Source organism: Microplitis demolitor, chromosome 4 (genome assembly GCF_026212275.2).
Source record: "Microplitis demolitor isolate Queensland-Clemson2020A chromosome 4, iyMicDemo2.1a, whole genome shotgun sequence".
In the NCBI taxonomy this organism is placed as follows: Eukaryota; Metazoa; Arthropoda; class Insecta; order Hymenoptera; family Braconidae; genus Microplitis; species Microplitis demolitor.
In genome coordinates this window covers 17,654,850-17,678,365 of record NC_068548.1, presented here as the reverse complement: position 1 = coordinate 17,678,365, position 23,516 = coordinate 17,654,850, and the positions used below count along the sequence as shown (strand labels likewise).

The 23,516-nt window shown below is 29.1% G+C and overlaps 1 protein-coding gene across 1 annotated transcript in view; it reads right to left on the bottom strand.

The window, feature by feature from the left end:
* LOC103574236 (uncharacterized) overlaps positions 1-23,516 on the bottom strand; it is a 186,586-nt gene that overhangs the window by 52,059 nt on the left and 111,011 nt on the right. The window contains exons 4-5 of the mRNA XM_014442341.2: positions 17,391-17,508; positions 13,899-14,012 (exon numbers count right to left, since the gene is read on the bottom strand). Of these exons, the coding sequence (XP_014297827.2) occupies positions 13,899-13,968 (70 nt within the window). The 5' untranslated portion in view covers positions 13,969-14,012; positions 17,391-17,508. The remainder of the gene's footprint in view (positions 1-13,898; positions 14,013-17,390; positions 17,509-23,516) is intronic.

The window sequence follows — 23,516 nt, the reverse complement described above, 5'->3', positions numbered from 1 at the left end:
CGCGCGAAAAACGTTTCGATTTTCAGGCACACTCTTAACTTCCCACTAAGAAAGTTGTAAATTTTCAAAAATTCGGAAAGTTATTTTCTCCTCAATTTTCGGATATCGAGTTTTCATTAGGTACCGCCGTTTCGAGATCCTCAGAAACTATTCTGACCATTTATAAGCGATGTCCAAGTGTCTGTGTATATATGTGTGTATGGATGTAAACTCCTATATCTTTTTAATGAACTAATTCTTTAAGAGGGATTTGATGTAATAGAAAGAGCTTGTTGGCCGCCAATTTCCCTGAAATTTCAGATCGATTGATCAAATAGACTTTAAGATGTCGGAGAAATACGAAAAAAAAAAAAATTTTTTTTTAGTTTTTTTAAAATTTTTCAGAAACAGATTGGTGTGACTTATCTGATCAATTTCTAAATCTAGTCAGCTTTAGAACTCAATAAAACGCCTTGATTGCCACATTGAACGCTGAAAAGATATTGGCGTCGAAAAATTAAATAAATAACAATTTACCTCGTTTTTCCCGGACAACTCAGAATATAATTTACCAAATGGTCAAAAAATCATACCAGCTCTTCTCCTTTATATTCTCTTCCGACCACTACGTAATACAATGCAATTGTTTTGATAGTGTAAATAATATTATCAGCCAAACAGTAACAAATCACCTTCTTTCTGATGTTTTATATATTGAAGCTTTGGATTAGGCACGGAAAGATCTATCAAAGAACCGATTTTCGATTCCCACATCGAGTCTATTTATCTCGATTCTTGGAATCGATTAATCGAAACGTCGATTTTAATCGATTTTCGAGTGAAAATTGATATGCAGCAAAATTTAAAAAAGGCCATTCGGCAGCCGAAATGGAAGTAGATTTCTCATTATTTGATTATTTCATCCTTTCAAATAAACATTAATAACAAAATAAATTTTTTTTTTTTTAAATAATATATTTTTTTCATGGGGGTAGAGCCTATATACTTTTTAAACAATTTTATACATAACTATATAAGCAAAATTACATACATCACAATTACTGATATACCGGATTTTATAGTGGACAAAAAAAAATTAGAAATGTTTTTGTTATTACTAATAATAAATATTCAATTAAATTTTACTGTTTTAAAAGTGATGTATTCTTTCAATCTCATGTAGCACAAGTAAACAGTAATCACTGTCGGTAGCGTAGCCTAGTCGTTAGTGCGTCGGTCTTTCGTTCGTTAGGTCCCGGGTTCGAATCCCACTAAAGCGTGCGCGGTTAGTCGATATTTATAGCGTTTATTTCTCGAAATAAAAAAATTCTACTAGATTAGGACTTTAATTAATCACGTTACTGATAATCCCCGCAAAACCAAAATGTATTAACAAAAAAAAAAAAAAAATCAGAAATCGAGTAATTTTTATTTTTAATTTAGTTTAAATTTTGATACTCGGTTGCTTGAGAGTCGCTTAGGATTTTTGCAGCAAGTGTGGCTTCCAAACTGCCACCGAATTCCGAAGCTAAGCTTAGGACACTTTAGGCATAGTATCCTTGCAGCAAGTGTGGCTTCCAAACTGCCGCCGAATTTGGAAGCCAAGTAACGCTGAGTCTCGCAACTGCGTTACATCCTAAACATCGGCCTCGTTTGGATGCCTCACTTGCCACAAGTTTGACATTTAGCATGCCTCATTTGGAACAAACTACCGCCTCACTACAATTTCTAGTCGGGAAAATGCAATTTTCAAAATGTATATTAAATTTCAATAAAACGGGATTTTTTAATAGTCATTGGCAGTAAAAAAAACCCGGTAGATTTATTAAAAACTTGAATGTTAAGAATCGATTTTTGATCGACTTAAAAAACTAAAAGTCGATTCTAAAAAATCGATTTTTTTGAAAGAAAAGTCGATTTTCGATTGGAATCGAAATCGACTTCACCATCCCTCCTTTGGATTGATTGAAATCTTATGTAACTCTCCATCTTGATCATTTCTATTCATTTATGTCTAAAAACATTGAATTTATCAAGCATAATCGTGAGCAAAACGTTAAAAAACGATCCTTATTGATTATTTCCAATTTTCCGAACTCTCAGAGGTTAATACAAAATCTAATAATTTTCGATCTCGAAGAGCTTAAAAATGAAAAAGTACTCGAAGGTATTGTTGAGCTCAAACATTTATTGACAACAATGTTTTCAAGCTCTTTGAGTCTCATGGTTTACTCGGTTGTCCAGGGAAAATTTTTTTTTTCCATAACAACTGAAAATATGGTTCAATTACTTCAAATGGAAGGTGGAAAAAGTCGATTCACGCTATTCAAATGTATAAAAATCCACTATCTCCTTAGTCGTTACATTTTACCCACCCTTTCCCTATAACTGCAACAAAATCATAAGCTCTGTACATGATATAAAGTATCATGTTTTCAAATAAATAACTTTCTTTTTTAAACATGATAAGTAAAATGAAATTACATGCAGCAAATCAAAGAAATTTTTTTTTTAGTTTTACTTAAAGTCGCTTTTTAACTGCCGGGGTTATGCTAGCGACTATAAACTGTTGGGAGTGGTACGTTGGGACTTAGGGACATTTGTAAGGTCGAGGTTAGGCCGAAATCTAGAGCCAATTTTTTCAGCTAACACTGAAATTTGAACCCACGTCTGACCAGTTACCAAGTTTGAGCAGTAAGCCTACTTACCTTTCGGCCATGATGACTGGTTTAAAGATATTAAAAATCAACTAACAATAAATTTATTCAATACGTGTATAGAAATTTTTTTTCGTTTCTATTTTATTCAACAAAGGAGAAATCAAGAGTAAAACTTCAAACTGATGAGTATGATATCAATCATCGTTAAGACGTTAAATCGATAAACTTCACCACAGGAATCCCGGTGTTAGTAGCTTGATGCTTTTTAAAAGGGTCGATTTTGTTGAGAAATTACAGAGCGGAGAATAAGAAGAAAATGATAAAGGAACAAGGAAAATGATCATAATGATGGTGACAAGCTAAAAGTTATTTCGCGATTATATAGCAATTTCATTTCAAGCTTCAATTGTTACTTGAAAATACGTAAATGAGCAAATCGAAAATCTATGAAGGTAAGTCATTAGAGAGTCTATTAATTATTTATCGAAAAATGTAGTACGCCGGATGTTGTCGATTTACTAGGCCAAATATTAACTAGGTTAAATTACATACAGTTGGGTAAATTTCATAGAAATTTGGCCTTTTCAGAGAGTATCTTTGTACCATTTACAGGAATAGTCTAGTAGGTCATTTTTGAAAAATCGTTTTTGTTTTTTTTTTTTTTTCTACATTTATTGAATTTAAATGCATCCAAGCACATTTTATCAAATTTTTATGAAGATCCGATTAGTGTAAGTGTATTTTTCTGAGTAAAAAGGTCGACAACCACGACTTTACACGTATATCGAATATGCGAACCGCCACGGCTTGGAGACATCAAAAGAGAGCATAACGGATAGATAGAAGGCCAAATAAGAAGCAAACAAAAATTTTGAACAAGAAGAAGGCACTTCGTATGGTGCAGGCATCGCAGATTAAATTTTGATAAGATTTTTTTTTTGTATTTAAAAAAACTTTAAACGCGTTTATCTCAAAACTATGTTTTCGTCGACGCCAATCACAATTTCCCCAGAACCCCAGAAGTTCCAGAAGTATGGCGTTATTTACTATACTGTATAGTACAATGCCGACGGCACAATGCTACTAACTTTTCCCGCTTTAATTTTAGTTTGTCAATCATTGTAAACTATCTTAATACCGCGAAAACTATACAGATGCAGGTAGACTAGGTTTATTTGCCAGAAGTATTGTGCACAATTTTTGAAATTTTTTTCAATCTTAAGTATAAATTGAGTAAACGGTTGTCAAGTTTTTTATGTAAAAAAAAAATAATAAATTTGATTTGACAGAATGAATTGTAAATATAATTGAAAAGATAAAAGAAAAAAAAAAAAAATATATATATATATATATATATATATATATATATATATATATATATAATAATTTCAATCTCTTGTGTAGTAGTTAAAGTGAATTTTGTGAATCCAATTGTACGGCACACAAAGAAATCAATATGACAGAGTCGAAAAGTTCAATTAAAGCTCAATGTTTTATTTGATAGTACAAAATAAAAATAAAAAATTGCTCAAACGACCATTATATTTGTCTAACGATCGTAAAACAATTTGCTCAGCAAATAGCGTAGGTACTCTCGATAATATATATATATATATATATATGGATTTAAAGGATGTGATTACTTACTAATCACCTACAATCAATGGAATTATATTACGACTGATCAATTAACTGAAGAATTATTTAAAATGAAAATTAAAAAAAAAAAATAGAAAGGAATAACAAGGTAAAAGAATTAGTATTAATGTTTAAATTCAAAATAATATGAAATGCAATTAGTTGGTAATTATTGAAACGTAATTTTATATTTTTTATGTAACAAAGCGTAAAGAAATGATGTAATTAGCGTGTTCAATCGGCAATCAATAAAAATTTTGTTGAAATGAAAATTGAAAATGAAATACGTTTAATTGAACTTTTATTTATTTTTACTGTATAATATCAAAATTGCATCATTTATTTAGATGGTAATTGATTGTTGACCATTCAAAACGTACCGTGTTTTGGGAAATTTTTATTTCAGTAAATAATTAAAATATTATTCAAATTCCTTTACTGCACTAATGGAAGTATTTTTTAGCATTTAAAAAGATTTTTTAATATTTAAGAAATCATTGCTTGGACACCATTTTTTTTTGTATTTAATAAATATTTCTTACTATTTAAGAAATTATTGATTTTTGAGTTTATTAGAAAAAAACACTTTTTTAGAATTCTTTTGACAACAACATATCTGGAATAATTTATCCGATTTTTATGGTTGAGACGGCATTCGACGTTACCTATAGAGATTTAGAGTTGATTAGATTTTGAAATGAATCCATCAAATATACTAAAAGTTACCAAAAAAACCATTTTTCAATAAATTGTATTTTTAGAATAACTTGAAACGTACTGTCCTAATCAAGCTCAACTTCTTACAGTACACAGGAATTAATAAGCTGCTTCGAATGCCACATGAAAAATCTAAATCCGTTCATCCGCTCAAAAGTTATCGAATACTTACATGAATACGTACATACAGACATTACATACATTCGGACATTCTCTTGAAAATAGTAAGGATAGCTTTCCACAACCTTATAATCCCGAGATCTGTTCGAAATTCGGTTTTCGAAAATCAGATCGAAACCAATAACTTCCCTTTGTTAAGTTCCCGCTAAGAAAATTATTAATTTTCAAAAATTCGGGAAGTTATTGGTTTCACTTCGATTTTGGAAAATCAAGTTTTCATCAGATGTCGACGTTTTGACGTCTTAGGAAGCTATTTTGACTATTTTCAGAAGGATGTCCAAGTGTGTGTGTATGTGTGTGTATATATATATATGGATGTAAACTCTTAATATCTTTTTAATGAACAGACCGATTAAAATTTTTGAGGTGGCAATCAAAAGAGTTTATTGGCCGTCAACTTTTCTGAAAATTTCAAATCGATCGATCAAATAGACTCTAAGATATGGAAGAAAAACAAAAAAAAATTTTTTTTCCAGTTTTTTCCAAATTTTTCAGAAATGGCTCGATTGATCAATTCCAAAATCAAGTCAGTCAGTTTATTTGTTCGAGAGAAATGGTGAAAAACGGTTTTCTTCGATTACATTCAAAGCGACAACTGATCAATTTCGAAATTTGATCAGCTTTAGAACTCGGTTGAACGCGTTGATTTCCGCCTCAGCCATCTCAATCGGTTAATTCGTTCGTAAGATATCGTGAGAGAAAGAAATGCTAAAAAACGGTTTTTTCCGAAAGCAATGGCATACAAGAGTATTTTCGAGCTCGAAAATATATTCACAACAATGTTTCCGAGCTCAAGGAGCTCGAAAACAGCAGGAAGTTTTGGGACTGGCCTACAGGGTCAACCGATAGACCGATATTTTTTTATTAGCTTTGGACTTTAACCCGTAGGAAGCCTTTTGAATTTTACTATTGTAAATCGATCCGTTCATTAATATTCAAATAAAAACCCAAATCTGATAGTCTCAACTCATAACAAAAGCGCCATTTTTTCTCCACAAAAATATATTTATACAGTTTCTATTAGTAGAGACAAAATCTATGGGCGACATCTAGCAGAGCACTCAAATTAAATTAAAAATCAAATATAATTAAGTTGCTTTACTTTTTTTTTAAATTTGCTATTAGTTATTTAACTATCTTTTTCAGTAGGTAAATAAGAATTATCAGTATTGTACTGCTAAAAATTATTTCATGTTGATTAAGCAGATGAAACTTTTTTTTCCTTTAAAAAGAAATACGTGGTTCAGTATAGTTAATAAAGGTACATTTACTAGTCAAAATATTGCATGAGCATTGGAAGTGCGCACTTTTGGATTTTTCAAATACTTTATTGCCAATTTTCATCGCGGGAAGTTAAAAAGCGATATTGATTTTATGGAATTGATGAATTGAGCCATGTTTAGAAGGAAAAGTAAAATGTGACCATTTATTTAATGATAAATGATCTTACTTTAAGGAAAAACAAATCCGGAAAAATGTCTTAGGCCTGAAACTTTTCGTTCTCTTCAAGCTCAAAGAGGTCGAATACATTATTAGATATATGATTTACGAGTTTTTTAAGCATATCTCACTTCCTCTTCTTTCAATTTAAAATTTTTATCCCGTAAAGTAAAAAAATACTCGAAGAGACATAATTGTGGCCATTTACAAGTAATATCATTTAATAATCATAAGTACAAAATTTTTTTTAGCATCCAACTGTAAAAATTGAAAATATTCAAATTGAAAAACGATTCGATAAATCAATTTAAAAATTCACAGGGTTATTGGGGGTACATTGAGCTAAAAAAGTACGTTGCAACATTAGTATTTTCATCGATATTTGCAGAGTAGCGGTTGATTTACTAAAAAACTATTAAAAAGCATTTTTTGTACTTACTTCTAATGAATGTTAATAATAAGAAAATAAAATTTTTCCAAAAAATGATGAAAAGGTCTTGTAGGGAATGTATTCAAATTTTCAACGCCGCCCTCAAATTTACTTTGCGATCATTGGTACCTGAAATATCGATGATCAAACCTAAAAGAATCATTTTTCGTTTGAAGGCTGATATCTCAGCGACAAGTTATTTTTCGGATCTCGAAAAAAATGCTAATTAAAGCTAAATAAATTTGCTAACCGACCTATGCATTGGTTTAGTTAAGAAAATTTACACAGCCTGTGGACTCTCTCAAAGAAAAAAAAAAATTCGAAAACTTTTGTCTCGCGATATTTCTCATGTTTGCGTAATAACCGTCACTCTTAATAAAATTTGAACAAAACGCGTCGAAACTAGAGATGTCAAGCTGCAAAAAGCTTTTTTTTTTAAATCTCGATACGGTTATTTTTCATAAAGTTACAGCTCCGCAAATATCACTAAAAAATTTCTAAAATTTTTCTGTTTCTTCAATTTGTGGCATGGGTGTATTTTAATATAAAATTTTATAAGGCTGACTGTAGCCATTTAACGACGCATTCTTCGGCATGAGTTACAAAAAACATTTTTTTCGTATACTTGAAATGTTAAAATAATCAGGTAATTTTTTAAAACTATTCATTGAGATTAAAATTTCTTAAAAACAAAAATTTACACAGCATATTAAATTTATCTTATAGTTTTGAGAACTACAATTTCTGCACAGCAGATTACCTGCATATCGAGTAATAACCAACTGCAGTAGTTTCATGTTTTATTACGTTTTATACACATTAGTAGTTTGAATGTATAATTAAATAAACATATGGAGTTTATTCCGAAACATAAGAAGCTTATCAAATCAGAGATGTTTATGTTATCGTAATATGCATTGCATATATCAAACACCAAGAGTTAAATGTGTTCTACTCTCCTTTTAAAACTTTTTAAAAATAGAGCTACATTAATGTAGTAATTATTTATTATAACATTTTATACTATTTATTACAATATAGTATCTACAAAGTGAATTTAAGTCTACTTTGCCCTACATCTAAATTAACTTCACGAAATAAAATTTATCTCAATGCACTTAACTTCATGCATAAAAGTTTTAATTTTTTTTTTTTTCATACTTTTTCACGATAAGCTTGTTTGAAATATAGTGATTTTTTAAATAAACTTGGCTGTTTATTAAGAAATACATTTTTCGTTTTCATTACTTGGACAATTATTATTATAATTATTATTTTTTGATTTTATGTTATGAGAAATTAGCCTTTTTTTCGATCACACGTAACAAACTTTGCCAGAACGTAGCTAAGAACAAATGCTATCAAAAAATCATGACAAAATTCATAACCTATTACTGCACAGTAAAAAACGAATCGTCAAAGTGTTAAAAAAAGCGTGTATTAAAACTCTGAGTGTTTAATTTTTAACACTTTTGTATGTCAATTTAATACACGGTATTTATTTTGTTCGAAATGTCGCAATCGATTGATTATTTATCACACGAAAATGATATTTTATTCAAAAGTAACACTTTTTATATGTTACTATCAAATCGACACACAAAATATGGTAAAAATAATGTCGAACATCAGAAAAGAATTCTTGGAAAATTTTTACTTTAACATATTCGAATGTAACTTTTTTTAACATTCATAACATGTTAAAATAACATATAAATAAGTATAAAACGTCTGTTTTAGACACAATATGTGTTGATTTTGACAAATCCTATTTTACTGTGTGTCATTCATTGTGAGCATCGATTATTACAAAGAAAATAAATATCTCTATTATTAAAATATTTATTTTTGTAAAATGTCGGAAAAATATTGTTGCTATCACGGATGTAATACAAATTCGCGATACCATGTCAAAGATTACTTAATAATTTTTTTATACTGTTTCCAATACTGATTACAAATATTAACAAATTTTGTGGAGGTGTTATATGTATTCAAGAAAAAAAATTTTCTGAAAATTTGAGCTCTTCATATGCACCCGTTTCAAAGTTATGATTTTTTGAATTTTTGAAAAATTTTTTCTCAACTTTTTCATTAATTTTTTTAAAATAGAAAAATTTTTTATAGAAATGAGCACATGCCAGTATTGTATAGGAAAAATTTTCAGTTTTTCAATAAAAATATTCATTTTTTATTTTAAGTTACAGATGATTCTTTAAAATTTGATTATTAAAAAAAAAAAAACAATTTTTATGAATTGATCTAATTTGATATTTTTTTCTGAAAACTGAGACTTTTTTTCACAAAATATGTAATTTTCTCAATGTGCGTAGTTTTTGTTTAAACAAAATTAATAATTGTTTAAATAGATGTCATTGATTTTATAATTTTACCAAACTGTAATAGTGCATTGTGTGACAAGGGATGAAAAAAAATATTTCTGACGAAGGTGAAGTTAGATTCCCGAGCCATAGGCAAAAGCTGATACACCTGCAGTTTGAAATCACGGTTCATCTCGTATTACGCACTATATTTTTCATTTTTATCTGCATTAGAACTTAAAGTTTCAGTATCAATAGCCAATCAGAAACATGTTAATTTAAGACCACGGTGCAAAATTAAGCAAAAACTATAAGTATTATATATTGTTTACGCTAAATTTTATACAACGTAATCACAAAGTCAAGACTGTCATTTATGCAAATAAAATTAATCGACTGAAATAACGATTAAACAAATAAAAAGTATCAGAGTTCAAATTACGAATGCCTTCCACCAGTGGGCAGAAACATTACTCGTTTCTTTCCAAGGGACGAAACACGTGTTTTTGCCCGCGGACTGAAGGTATTCGCATTTTACGCGTTTGTTTATATTTAGTCACGGCATCGGACTAAAGTTAGCTTATGTCGACTGGCTGTACATGTACAGACAGTGAAAACTTAAAGTTTCGATACTGGAATCATGAAAAATAACTTTATGGTCATTTTTGCTGCCAGAGCTTCAGAGAAAAGAGATAACAGAAAACATATCCTTACACCGCAAAATTTACAAATCTAGGCTACTAAAAATTTTACCGGTATTGATTTCGCTCCCATAAAGAATGATGAGTATTTACAGAAAAAAAATGTTTTAGATATACGATACTTGGAGTCAAATACGGTGAAAGGCACAAAAACATTGCATACTTTCTCACCTATTATTGATATTCTAGGATGTGCTGGAATTAAAAATATATCAACATTCTTAAACATTCAAAAGTTATTTAATCATAGAGAGTTTACATTTTGTATAATTTTGTTTAATCAAAAAATAAGCACATCGTGAAAATTACATATTTTGCGAGAATCTTCAGCTTTCAGAGAAAATTATCAAATTAGTTTTATCAAGCGCCGCACAGTCATAAAAATCTTTTTTTTTCTATTTTGATCGAACTTTTAAGGTTCTTCTGTGACAAAATGAAAAATAAATATTTTTATTAAAAAGCTAAAGATTTTTCCTACAAAAAACTGTCATATACTTATTGTCATAAAGAAATTTTTTACCGCTTAAGAACATTGACATTTTCTGTATTCTGAAACCCTTTTGAAAATCTAAACTATGTTTCGTTTTTTATATTTTTTCATATTTTACTTAATAATAATAATAATTCGACCCCCGTGAGTCAGTTTATCAATTAATTAACTTTATTTAGTCTTGCAATTTATAATTTTTAGTCTTATTATTACCCTTCCACTGCTCTCAGCCTCCTATTGGTAAGGATATGGACAAGAATAGAATTTGAGCAGCTGTGGTTTAGACTTGCTGGGAAACTATTCAAAGCGCTTCGGTAGTTAAAACATTTTAGGGATGTTACATTAGCACTTGCAAAACACAAAAAAATTGTGAGATGCTTTCACCACCTAAAAATAGGTAAATTATAATTCTATTAGATTGTTTCTCAGTAAACAAAAAAAAAAACAAAAATAAGATTAATGGATATTTTTTTTGATTGATAGAGAACAAGGAAGAGATAATAATTAGCTTCGAATTTAGAGGAGTGTTTGTCTTTGTTAAATTCTCGTACTAACTGACTGACTTTATAATTTCCAGCACTTGCATTACTACCAAAAGTCTATATGCTTGCATTTCAGGTTCCTTTGTGCGAACGTTAATGCATTCTTGTTCCATAAACGTCGACACTATGTCTTGTCTAAAACTGGACCGTGTCAACGTTTTGAACATACAAACTAATGTATTTCCGTTTTTGATTATTCTTTTATTCAATAAGTTAATGATCAATTCTATCATTAATATCATTTATTAAAATTGATAACATATTTTTTTTCATACTTTTAGAATCCAACTAAATTGATGTATAAACAAAAATTTATCTAATTCCATATATTTACAAAAAAAAATATTGAATTTGCATTTTAATTTAGGGAAATATCAAAAAACTTTCAACTGTTTATCTTGTGAATTATTTATGATATATTGAGAAGATTGTTTGTAAATAGCTGTCGGATAATTGAATAAATTTATTATTGTTATATTATTATTCCATGATTTTTTTCATCTGAAAATATTGAATATTAATTAAAATATTAATAATAATCTATGGAACAATACATATATGTTTAGTGAAGAACTTTATTAATAAACGTGTTAATATATAAAGTATATTGAACAATGAATGAACTGGTTTAGCTTTATGTCTGAAGTATGGAAATCTTTTGTAAACAGTCTTATGTATGAGAATAGAAGGATTAAAACAAGTGAGTTGAGAGAAACATCAGGTTGATATATGCGAATATATCGTAGCCTCTCGAAACATCCTCGTGATAAAACGACCTCTCTCAAACCCTCTTCATTCTCAATGAGTGTGTGAGAGAGTATGTTAGAGAGAGAAAGAGAGAAAGCGGATGTGAGAGAGAGGGTAAAAGTGGTTGGGTAATAAAAGCGAGGGCGGATCAGTCTAGTCGATCCCGCAGTGACATCAGCGAAATTGTGCTCGATCGATTCTCATCCCACTTGTCGCTAAATGATTCGTCTCTCTATCATTCGCACCCTTGTATATCTCTTTATATTTTCTTCTTTCTCTACGTGTACCTCTTTCTCTTCTACACCAGCTTTTTACTTTAACCACCCCTTATGCCTGAATAACCGCGACTCTGATGAAGAGGGTATGAGCCGTAAAAAATTCTATATCCAACTTAATTCCCATGTGAATTTTTACATCGAGCGAATCAAAAAAACTGTCATTGAGATAAGAAATAGCAGTATAGTTGTTTTTTTTAAGATCATGTAATCATTTAGGTCAAGTATTCTGTATGCATTCAAATAATAAATATAATGTATATCCAATACTTCGATTATAATGGTCAATAATTTAAATTTTAAAAAATTTATAGAAGGATAAAAATATTAAAAACCATTAATGGATATCAATTTATCGGAATTCAATTTATGACTCCATAAGTTACTGAATTTAATTTCAAAAATTTTTTTAGCACTTCTATAACTGCCATTGCAATAAGTGCCAAGTGTAATTTTATTGAAGACATTATTGCAATTTCGATTTATTGATGACGTTAATCATTCACTTCTTATCATACTAAGATCAAATTTTCGTGTCATATAATATTATATATATAATATATATAATTCCATAGTAACTATTCCGATACCATATGGGAATTATACCCATAATTATAGGAATAATTCCCATAATATTTAGAAATTATAATAATTTTTTTTTTGTACGAAGCGTTTTTTTTGTATATTACAAAATTTCAAGTATACAAAAAAAACGCTTATTACAAAAAAAAAAAATTTATTATAATTTCTAAATATTATGATAACGATTACCATAATATATGGGAATGATTATCATAATATTATGGTAACCATTATCATAGTTACATGCTAACGATTACCATAATTCCATAGAAATTATTCCAATACCATATAGGAATTATACCCATAATTATAAGAATGATTACCATAATATATATGGGTGCCGTTCCTATAATCAACATTTCAAAAAAACTGGTTACCATGCATTATAGGAACCATTCCCATAATATATTGTAACTGTTACCATATTTTTTTCTCCGTGTAGTGTGGACTTACATTGGTTTTTTTTTTATAGTGTAAATTCCGAAAAATTTGAAGCTGGAAGATTATTTCTTCTCACAATTGAATATTATTATTATAATTTGTAATATGCATATTTAGTATCCAAATAACTTTACGCTACATATAACCGTTAATTCACCACACTACAACTATGCCAGCAACTTCAAAATTACTGTTGTTCTAACTTCAGAACTTCCTTATCCCCCATTCGCGTTTTATGTTTCATGATTGGTTATTGCTTCTAGTAGTTGTATTTATGGCAATTCAAAATGAACAGTTAGAATCTAATAATTAACGAATAAGGGGACTTGAAAAATAAAAATGGTTAAAAAATTGGGTAGCTTTGAATCTGACTAGTAACAACTTTGTAAATTTAAAAAAATAATCCAAATCATAATTTAAATTTATTAAATTATAGTCTTTCCCTTCTTTTGCCCAACTTTTCTCTATAATTGTTGATTACTTGTCAATTTAAATTATGACATTAATTTTTAACCTAAGGTTAACCCGCCAGTGCTCTCGCATTTTGAGTATTTTGCTCATACGATACTATTTAAATTATAAGATGACGTTGCAACGAAAACGAGACACTAAAAAACACACGAATTCTGAAGAGTTAAAATTATTTTGACAAGTTAGAAAAAAAGCGTACTAAGCATGGCTTTTTCTATAAATTAAATCTGTTTTTATGAGATCATATTTGTATTATATAAGACACAATAATTAATAATGATTACCTGTAGGTGTGCATGGTGTCCTTGCTGCCTCAACGAGATCTTCCCGACTGCCAGGAGGTGCCTCCAACATTGTGTTGCTGTCAGGAAATGTTTTAACACAGAGCAGGCTAAAAGCTGTTCAAGTATCCAACGTAGATCAACAAATGACCAAGGAGAATATGCAAGCAAAAAAATGTACTTATGTATTGTCAAAAATAAAAATAAAATCTTCCTGCAGGATAATAAAATATGAGTTATATAATATTTCTTACAAAAGGTTAACAGGTCAAAGTTTACATCGTCCACGCGTTATTTGCCCTAAAGAGAAAGATAGTTCCAAGTTACTGCCTGTCATCCGTAGCGACCTACTTCTCGATACTTTAAAAAACGTGCATGGTAGAGTGAGTGAGGATAAGAAAAATAAAAAAAAAATAAAATATAGGAGAAGAAGAGGAAGAAGAAGAAGAAGTAGGAGTATAAGGAAGTCTCGTAAACTTTTCACGCCCACCCAATAAATTATTTTCACTTTATTGTCGTACTTGCAAAAGCATCAAAACTTGTGTGAAAAATCATCGACTTTGTGTAAGAGGTGAAAAATATTTGTCATAGTAATGTTTTATGATTTTTACTGTCCTATTTTATTCTAACACATTGTAGTTTTGTTTGGTTTATTTTATTTCACTCTTTACTTGTAGTCATCTATGATACGGTTAAAAGTTAACTTTTAAATTGTCATCGTCTTTTTATTTAAAAACTCGTCTAGTTTTATTTATCAAGTGGACTGATGATAAATCAATTCAACAAGAATTGATGGTCCGTTTCAGGAAGTATAAAACTGGTATTAATATTTATTAATTTATTTCATTTTTTCAGTTGTTTTTGTTGGTAACGATGTCTAGTTGAGTCAATTCAAATATAAATAATCTTGTAAAAAAATGAAAATAAATAATATTTATTTTTATTTAATTATTTTAACTTTGGTAAATGGTAATAGAATTTAATGTTTATTTTATTATTGAAATTGACAGGCTTTCACAGAGTATTAATAAAAATTCAAAGGATTAGCGACGGTACCTTTTTGTTATTTATTATTTTTAAAAAATGTAAAAATTTACAGTAAAAACATTTAATCCTTTGATCCTGATTTCAATAAATAATTTAATGTGATACTTTTCTCCTTGATGCTGATACTTCATGTTTATATAATTTTTATCGAATTTTACTTGAATGGAAAAACATATTCAATGTAAATTATTGATATTTTTTAATGTGGGAAGAAGGCAAAATAGGTCACATTAAAAGTTTAATTAAATTCATTTTCGTAAAATTAAAAGAAAAAATGTTTTTTTCTTTTTTGGAAAGTGACTCATTTTGATTGCCTAAAAAAATATTTTTATTTATGGCAATGAATGGCAATTCCCTTGAATTATTTTGAATAGAATTGAGAATAAAAAAAATAAAAAATATGTTCGTATTTACAAAAAATCCAATATTGACTAAGCGTTTCCATTTTTTAAATAATTTTTAAAATATTTTTATGGAAAAAAATATTATCTTGCAACGAAAAACTTTATTGTTTTGTTTATATTTAGTTAATATTGTCGATTAATTTATTAATGCTATCGACGATGCACTGGAATGTAATTAAGTAATAAAAAAAAAAAAAAAAAAAAAAATTAAAATAGTACCACTAATGTAGAATATTTTACAACAGACAAGCCGACCAATTCTTGGCACGCATGGTTGAGTGGATTTTAATTAAATTCTCGGTGTATATACACACCATAATATTACGCGGCATTGCGTTGAGAAGTAATGAAATAGATGTAGGTAGATAAAAGCACAGAGGGCGAATAAATTTCTTGAAAATGTGTGAGAGTAGTGGGTCGGTATATATATATATATATATATGTATACGGGTACGTAGATATTTAACACTATAGCTATCCTAGTTTTCCGTTTCTCAGTTGAGTTAATTCAAACACAAAATCGGACAAATGCGAAGCAATTTCCGTGACTCGATGGTTTACCTTGAAATGCGCCATTTGAAACGAAGCAGAAAGAAATTGTACGACTGAAAACGATACTTTGAAAAAGCTCTTAGAAGCATTTACACGCGACCACCTTGGGTTTCTTTACTTTTATTAGTAGCATCATTGCCACAAAAAAAAGGAAAGATGAAAAAAATACACAAAAAGTTATGAAGTTTATCGATGTGACTGACATATTTTTTTTTTATTACTTTCTTTCAACATCTTTACTCACGATTTATTTGTCTTATAATATTACTTAAATCGCTGAATCCACTTTGTGTGAAAAAAAATCTAATTTATTCTGATTTATATATATATTTTTTTTTCCACAGAAAAGTTTGCTGGTTCTAAAAACGGCAATGGGCGTTTTTTATTTCATATTCACATTTCAAAATTTAACATTTAAATTCAGCAGTTCTACGACTATATTTTATATGGAAAAATTTCCGTCAGCAATATTTTCTAAAATACTTTAAAACATTTTTATTTTTTTTGAACTATTTCTATTATTATTACTATTTTTTATTTTTTTATTAAACTAAAGGTTGTATTTGTTGTTTTATGAATCATTTTACGTAATTATTTTTAGTCTCATTATCGCGTTCTATTTATTACTTCTCTAATTAAATTTATCGTCGCAAAGTTACTGTAAGATATATATTAAAGATTTAACTGTAAGACAAATAAAATAAAGAGAGACAAAATCTTTGTCAAAAAGTTCACTAGACACTTTACTCCCACAATCGATGTTTAAACTTTTAAGAACTCGAACTTCTTTGGTTTTACAAGTGTTTTTTTTTTATTTATTTTTTTTATAATTTTGTTGTTTTTATTTTTCGAAGTTACCTTTTTCAAGAAATAACTAAAAGCGTTTTATCTTTCGTGAGCATTCTCAAGACGCATTCCCATGTAAACTGAACTAAAAAAAAAAATCTGATATCTTTAGCAGCAAAATAAATAACAAAGATTAAGATAGAATTTTTGTTCTTACTCTTTTTTTTGTATTCCATCTCCCAACATGTGTGTCAAAAGTTTTTTCATTAAATTATCTCGGATTTAGTTTTGTGCGTTTTACGAAAATAGACGTTGAAATGAGATTTAGTTATTTTTTTTTTAGGTTTAGACTGACGTCTATCAATTACCCATTTATTTCAACTAAATTGATAGAGGTCAGAAAATATATATATAGATATATATGAGGATAAATATAAAAAAAAAGTTGTGATAGCGGTTCAATTAACGAACTTTTTTTTCTCTTATTTTTTTGTGGTATTAAATCGTAATCACTTGTTATCTCTTGGGAATTTTGTTGTTTCAGACTTGTATATAGGTTGAGAGACTTTAGGACAAGTTGGAATTGCACTCGATCCCAATCCAATCTGATGATTCGCTCAATACACTAACAAGTCCAGTTGATTCGTAATGCGGTTCTAACACTTGGGACTGCTTGAACATTGATCTCTACTACTGAAAAACTTACCCCGCTTCACGTCTTGCCACGTGTTCGTGATTTTCGTCTAATCTTCTCGTATTTCCGGGCCTTGTTCTTGCCGGACAAATCTTTTTTCACATTGTACGTTGCTTTAACCTCTTTTTTTCTGTAATGAAAAAAATAAAAAATAAATTCAACAGTGTTTAATTACAACCAAAATTCTACATTATTCTGAACTTTTTGTAGATTGAAGTTTTATGTTAGTGATCAAGCCATGAAAAATGAAAAAAATTTTATAAAGCTCTGCGGAGAGAAATTTATAGTGCAATTACAATGCATTATGGGAAATATTTGGGGCCGTTCATAAAATACGTCACGCAAAATTTTACCTCTTTAGGCGCCTTTTAGACCTTCTTAGGCGCTTTTTAGCCCCTCCCCCCCCATTATGACGGAAATATAATATGCATAGGAATATTTATATGTTTATAGATATGAAACGAATAACTTAGTGTCAATTGGCATCCCAATATTTTCACCTACACTATGACCTATCCATAACCTTATTGCTACTCAGGGGCGAGCGCTTATTAGCAGTTCCACCCTATCCTATAACCCTGAGCGCTTAACAGCAGTTCAGGTTTCCTAATTAGGAATTGGTACCAATATTTCACCTGTACAATTCTTGTATTTTTGGAGTCAGTTACCGGCAGCCCAATAGTTTGTCCTGGTCTGGACACTGCTACCGACTGCCCAACGATCCTTCAAAACCCCCATCCTCATATTTATATAATAATATGGAGGATAAAAGCAGATTACCTCGGTATCGAATGAATTTTAAAACGCGATAATTAAGAATTTAATAATTTATGAAATAATCGACGACCAGGGCCACCGGAAATTTATCGACACCCCAATGAAGCCCAACCTAGACTTTTAAAAGCAGTAAAAATAATTTAAAAATATTTATTTAAACTGGAGAAATATCTAGAATGTAACACTATCAATGTTTTTTTATTTATTAATTGATAATTCATCAATCTTTTAGTTGACCGATTAGTCTAACTTTATCAACTATGAATGCTATGTGTATAAAGTAAATGTATCAATGAAAAATTTTAATACTAATATAAAATTCAGTAAATTGATTTGCATTTGATGTATGCATTAAAAAAAAAAACATTTCAACACATACTTTTGCACAAAAGAAAATAATTCAATTTTAGTTGAAATTTTAAAAATTAATTAAATTCTAAAATATATATATATATATATATATATATATATATAATTGTTTTAAGGAATTGAAGATTTAAGCTAAATATATAACTTTATATTTAAACAATTTGAGAAAATGTGACTTATTTTTTATAATTAAAAACAATAAAGTAGTTATAAGGTAATAAAATAAGTAACCAGGTATATAAATAATGACCATAACTATACGATGTTTATAAGATTTATTGCACACTGTAATTATAGGATTACAAAGTGCAAGTACTGATTTATAGTGTCAAAAGGACTAACGAATTATTGCCATTGAAGATTCAGTAGTAATAGTAGCGGATTTCTGGTACCTTTAGTATTCAAAATTCGTAGCACGTTCATCGGACCAACATGAATCGTCCATGCGTACAAAAGTGCCCGTATTCGCTGTCTCTATTTCTCAGTTACACTTTGTACACTTGGTTCACGTATATATTTACTGTACGTGTGCCACTACACGTTGGTGCGTTCTAACTAACGGCATGTGCACTGCACATGTGTCAAATGCATAATGCATTGACGTGTAGATATGCAGTCGACTTTGGAAGCGCTAACATTTTGTGGGTTGTGTGTGCATTCTATGAAGCGTGAAGTGGTAAATACGGAAATGGAACTCTCGAGCTTTACATTTCACGCTTCTGTTTTTTTTTCTTGTTTTTGGCAAATGTTTGAAATAACTGGATTAGAATAAAGTTTTATATAAATGTTTTTTTTTTTTTTTTTTTTTTTTTTTTTTTTTTTTTTTTTCAAGTAATAAATATACATACAAATACATTCAGACAAAGTGTTTTGTATTAATTAATTAAATTGAATAATTAAATGTAATTTCGTGCATTTTAATTAATAAAACGCAATTTTGAGTCATTATTAAATGAATTATAATATAGACGGGTTGTTTCATCTCAAACAATTGTATATAAATTTAATTATAATGAAATTCTGTTGAAATGTAGTTCAGTTATAATTTCATTGTGAATTAACATGAATTATATTTTGTTCAAAAATTATAATGTTAAATATAAATATTATTTAAAAATAAAAAATTAATATTGAAGGTACCCGAATTCGAATCCCATGCCCACCTGAGTGATTATTATTTCGTACTTTCATTTAAGTTTTCTTTTAGATTAAATTTTAAAATTCTACAATGTTATTTGTCCGTAGTATAATTTTTTTAATGAAATTTGCCATGTTACATCGTAAAAATTATGATTTTAAAGGTAGTCCACAGTTATAATGATTAATAGGAAAACTTATGATGTAAAGATTCAAAATTTCACAGGAAGTTTTTCTCCGTGTACAGAGCAATCCTAAATCCTTGAGCTTGAAAATAATTTTTTGCAACTCATGGTAAGCCCATACAAGAGCTGCCAAAGTTGAACGACGGGGCCCTACTTGGTCCAGCACTGGGGAACCTAGTTTTGGTACACCTATATTGACCCATGCTTGGCTCAAGATTGGGTACTCAGCCCTGGCCGTTACAATGACTATCCGGGCTTGGGCCAAGGTAAGATTACCCAAGCTTGACTATATCTGTGATTTAATAAGTAGATCATATAAAAGTATCAGTTCAACATTAGTAGGTTCGTCCAGTAGCTAACATGTTATCATTCCAGGCTTCTACCAAGGCTGGTTTACAAGCTTGACCCAAGATCCTACATACTTGGGCCAATCCTGGGTCCGTCATACCTTCCTCTCTAGGAGAAAGAAAACCTTTTGTTAGTTAAAAATGACAATATAAAGAATAAATATCGCGAAGAATGTCCACATTGTTTGTGGAAAATATAACGAATCTACACTTTATATATATATTGTTGTTTAGTCACTATATCACTAAACGATCTAACAGAAACCCACTGAATACCCTTCTTAAGTTAAGACAACGGAAAGTCCTAGACTATAGAAAATCATCTTACTGTATTTAATTATAATGTACGATTCACTATATGAACCTTGACTCGAAACTCTAGTTATTTTTGCTGAGTATCCTACACGGAGAACAAAATATTGCGCTCACCTCTCAACGGTATCGTGATATTCACTCTCCTCGCTCGGTTATACATTGTATACGGATGTCTTGGTCTATCGGATCGTGATTATCGCGATCCAGGCGGATTCCGAAATCATAAGATCATTTTGGTATAGTAGCGATCCGTTTTGTTATAATAACTATCTTTTAAATCATTCCGTTAACGATATTATGAGTGGTGGCGCTTGAGAAGTAGATCGCGATAATCACGATCCGTTTTGGTACGATATGGATACGTTAACTGACGATCACTATACATTTAAGTATATTCACAATCCGTAGGATCATTATAATAAGTATCTAGTGTATCATTCATATTGGTATATATATTGTGGTAGTAGCAATAACTCAAATAGCTGATATAAGGATCTTACGTATCTAGCATATCGGTATTTATTATCGTGAAAATCAAGAAACGATTTAGTACTAATCACGATACAACTGTCGCTCTCTGTTGGTGAGCGATAAGCGCAATATTTTTTTTCCATGTATAAGTTGAAAACAATAAAAATAATTTTAAATTATCATAAAAATCAATTAAATCATATTTAATTGCTACTACACGAAATAAAATAACCCGGAACTCAGGTGTCGATATGGGAAATTTTAACATTTCAAAGAATAAATTTTATAATGCGTGTCGTCAATTTTCTAAGTTTCACTTACGATTTTTAAAGTTCAAATAGTAATTTTTCTTGCATAGACATTAAATTTTAATATTCATTCTATAATTATTTACGTTTTAATTCATAAATTAAAGAATTACTATTTAGAATGATAGTATTTACTGATCACTTTATTATTATATTATTTTTCACTTCTTAATTTATATAGTTAATTTTTATTTCGTGTATTATTAGAAAGTCAAATTTAATGTAGTGTCCCTCGTTTACCAATGTTAGATGTTCTTTCTTACCACTCATTGCAAAAACTAATGTAACGTATTGAGTTAGGGATGAGGAAGGGCTTGGGCACTCGTGTGCTGGCAACAACATTCGTTGCCGAAAGCACTTCCTACTCAATTCGTTAATATACTATTATTTTATTGTTGTCATCAAAAAAGTATTATAAATTATATTTGATTGAATTTTGACATATATTAGACCAATCGTAAGACTTACGTAGTTTTGAAAAAAAAAAAAAAAAAGTTTATTTGTAAATTTATGAGTACGAAATTTTTGACAAAATTTAATTATTGTTGTACTATTGATCGTAAATTCATCAACCGATTTATAATTAAATTTTGAAAAAACATTAAAATTTTCACTTTTTTATTTTTTGAATAACTTGAAAATCATAAAAATTAATCGGATCTAGGTCAAAAATAATTATATAAGCCGTTAAATACTGACTAACATTTCATAGAAATTCGAGTTCTGAAAATCTAAATAAAATTGTTAATTTAAGTTTTGTTTCAAATTTTTGGTTTTCATAGCGGGAAATTGATAATTTATTTATTCAAATTTCATATTTCGATGATAATTGGTAATAAACCAGACTAAAAACTTTCTCTCTGTTATTAACACAAGTATAATAATTATTCCAACATAAATTTAATTATGAAATAATTTACATCATGTCTCGTCTAATAAACTAAAATATGCATTTATCGAAGTATATATTCACCTGCAATGTCATAAATTTAATTAATAGATTAAATTTCAATTTAATTAAATATTATTTTCATTGAAAATAATTAACAAGCTTCAGAAACATTATACTATTTTTAGTAAAATCATTAATTAATGCAATTAAATGACCAAAAAAATAAATATTATTCTATAACGAAGAAATATTTATTTTTTCTCGAAATTCCAATGCAGTATTCTGATTTGAACTATAATTGAATTAGCATCTGACAAGTACATTTGACCAAGTTGAAGACTCAATCTAATTATGTGATCTCGTTAACTAAATTAGAATTGACCATGCGCGGGTTTGCAGAATGTAAAGTGTGGGGAGAAAGACCAGAGAGAAATTTGTCGTGTCAACTTGTACGGAAATTTTCCAGTGCTATCGTTTATGTCCTCTGTACTTCAATGGTAGCAGCAGTAATCGACGGAAGCTATATAGTGATTGTGCTACTAGTACTGCTGTGGCAGTGGTGCAGCCAAAGCTATCCTTTTATTCAAGCCACCGTAGCGCTTTAACTGCTTTGGGTCACAGAGGACACAACATAGGATTCATCATTCGCGGGTTAGCTCTTGCAAGCGCAACGAATCATCTATTCACTGTGACACATATATATCTCTCCTCATTTTCCATCCCTCTCTATCAACCCTTCGTGCGTTTCCAACCATACCCATTCTAACCTGAGTGATTGCGCTCATATCTTGGCACACCAACACAACCGGAAATCTCGTTAGTTCCATTTACAATTTATATCTGCGTATAAAAATTTTCAATGCCATTGCGTCAATTATTTATAATCATTTAATATATTTTTTATTTTTAAAATATTATTTTTATTAAAAACTTTATGTAGTTTTATTCGGATATTCATATATATATATATATATATATATATATATATATATATATATATATATATATCTTTACATATATAGCCATAAGCGATTTTCAGTTTCCATTTTTACGTTGGATTTTACGATGAGTTATATATATATAAAACTCAATACTGAATGCTTTTGGATGAAAATCTGTCTCATATATAAACTAAAAGGTTTAAATTTATTTTTTATTTTAAAACTTCTGTTAAAAAAAAAAAAAGTAAAGTAAATTACGGCACTAGAACCTTCAACTTATATATATATATATATATATATATATATATATATATATATATTGTTTTTATAAATATTCCGTCAAGTTTGAACTTTGCTCATGTGAAAAAGGTCTCGCTTCAACCATCGAATTTATGA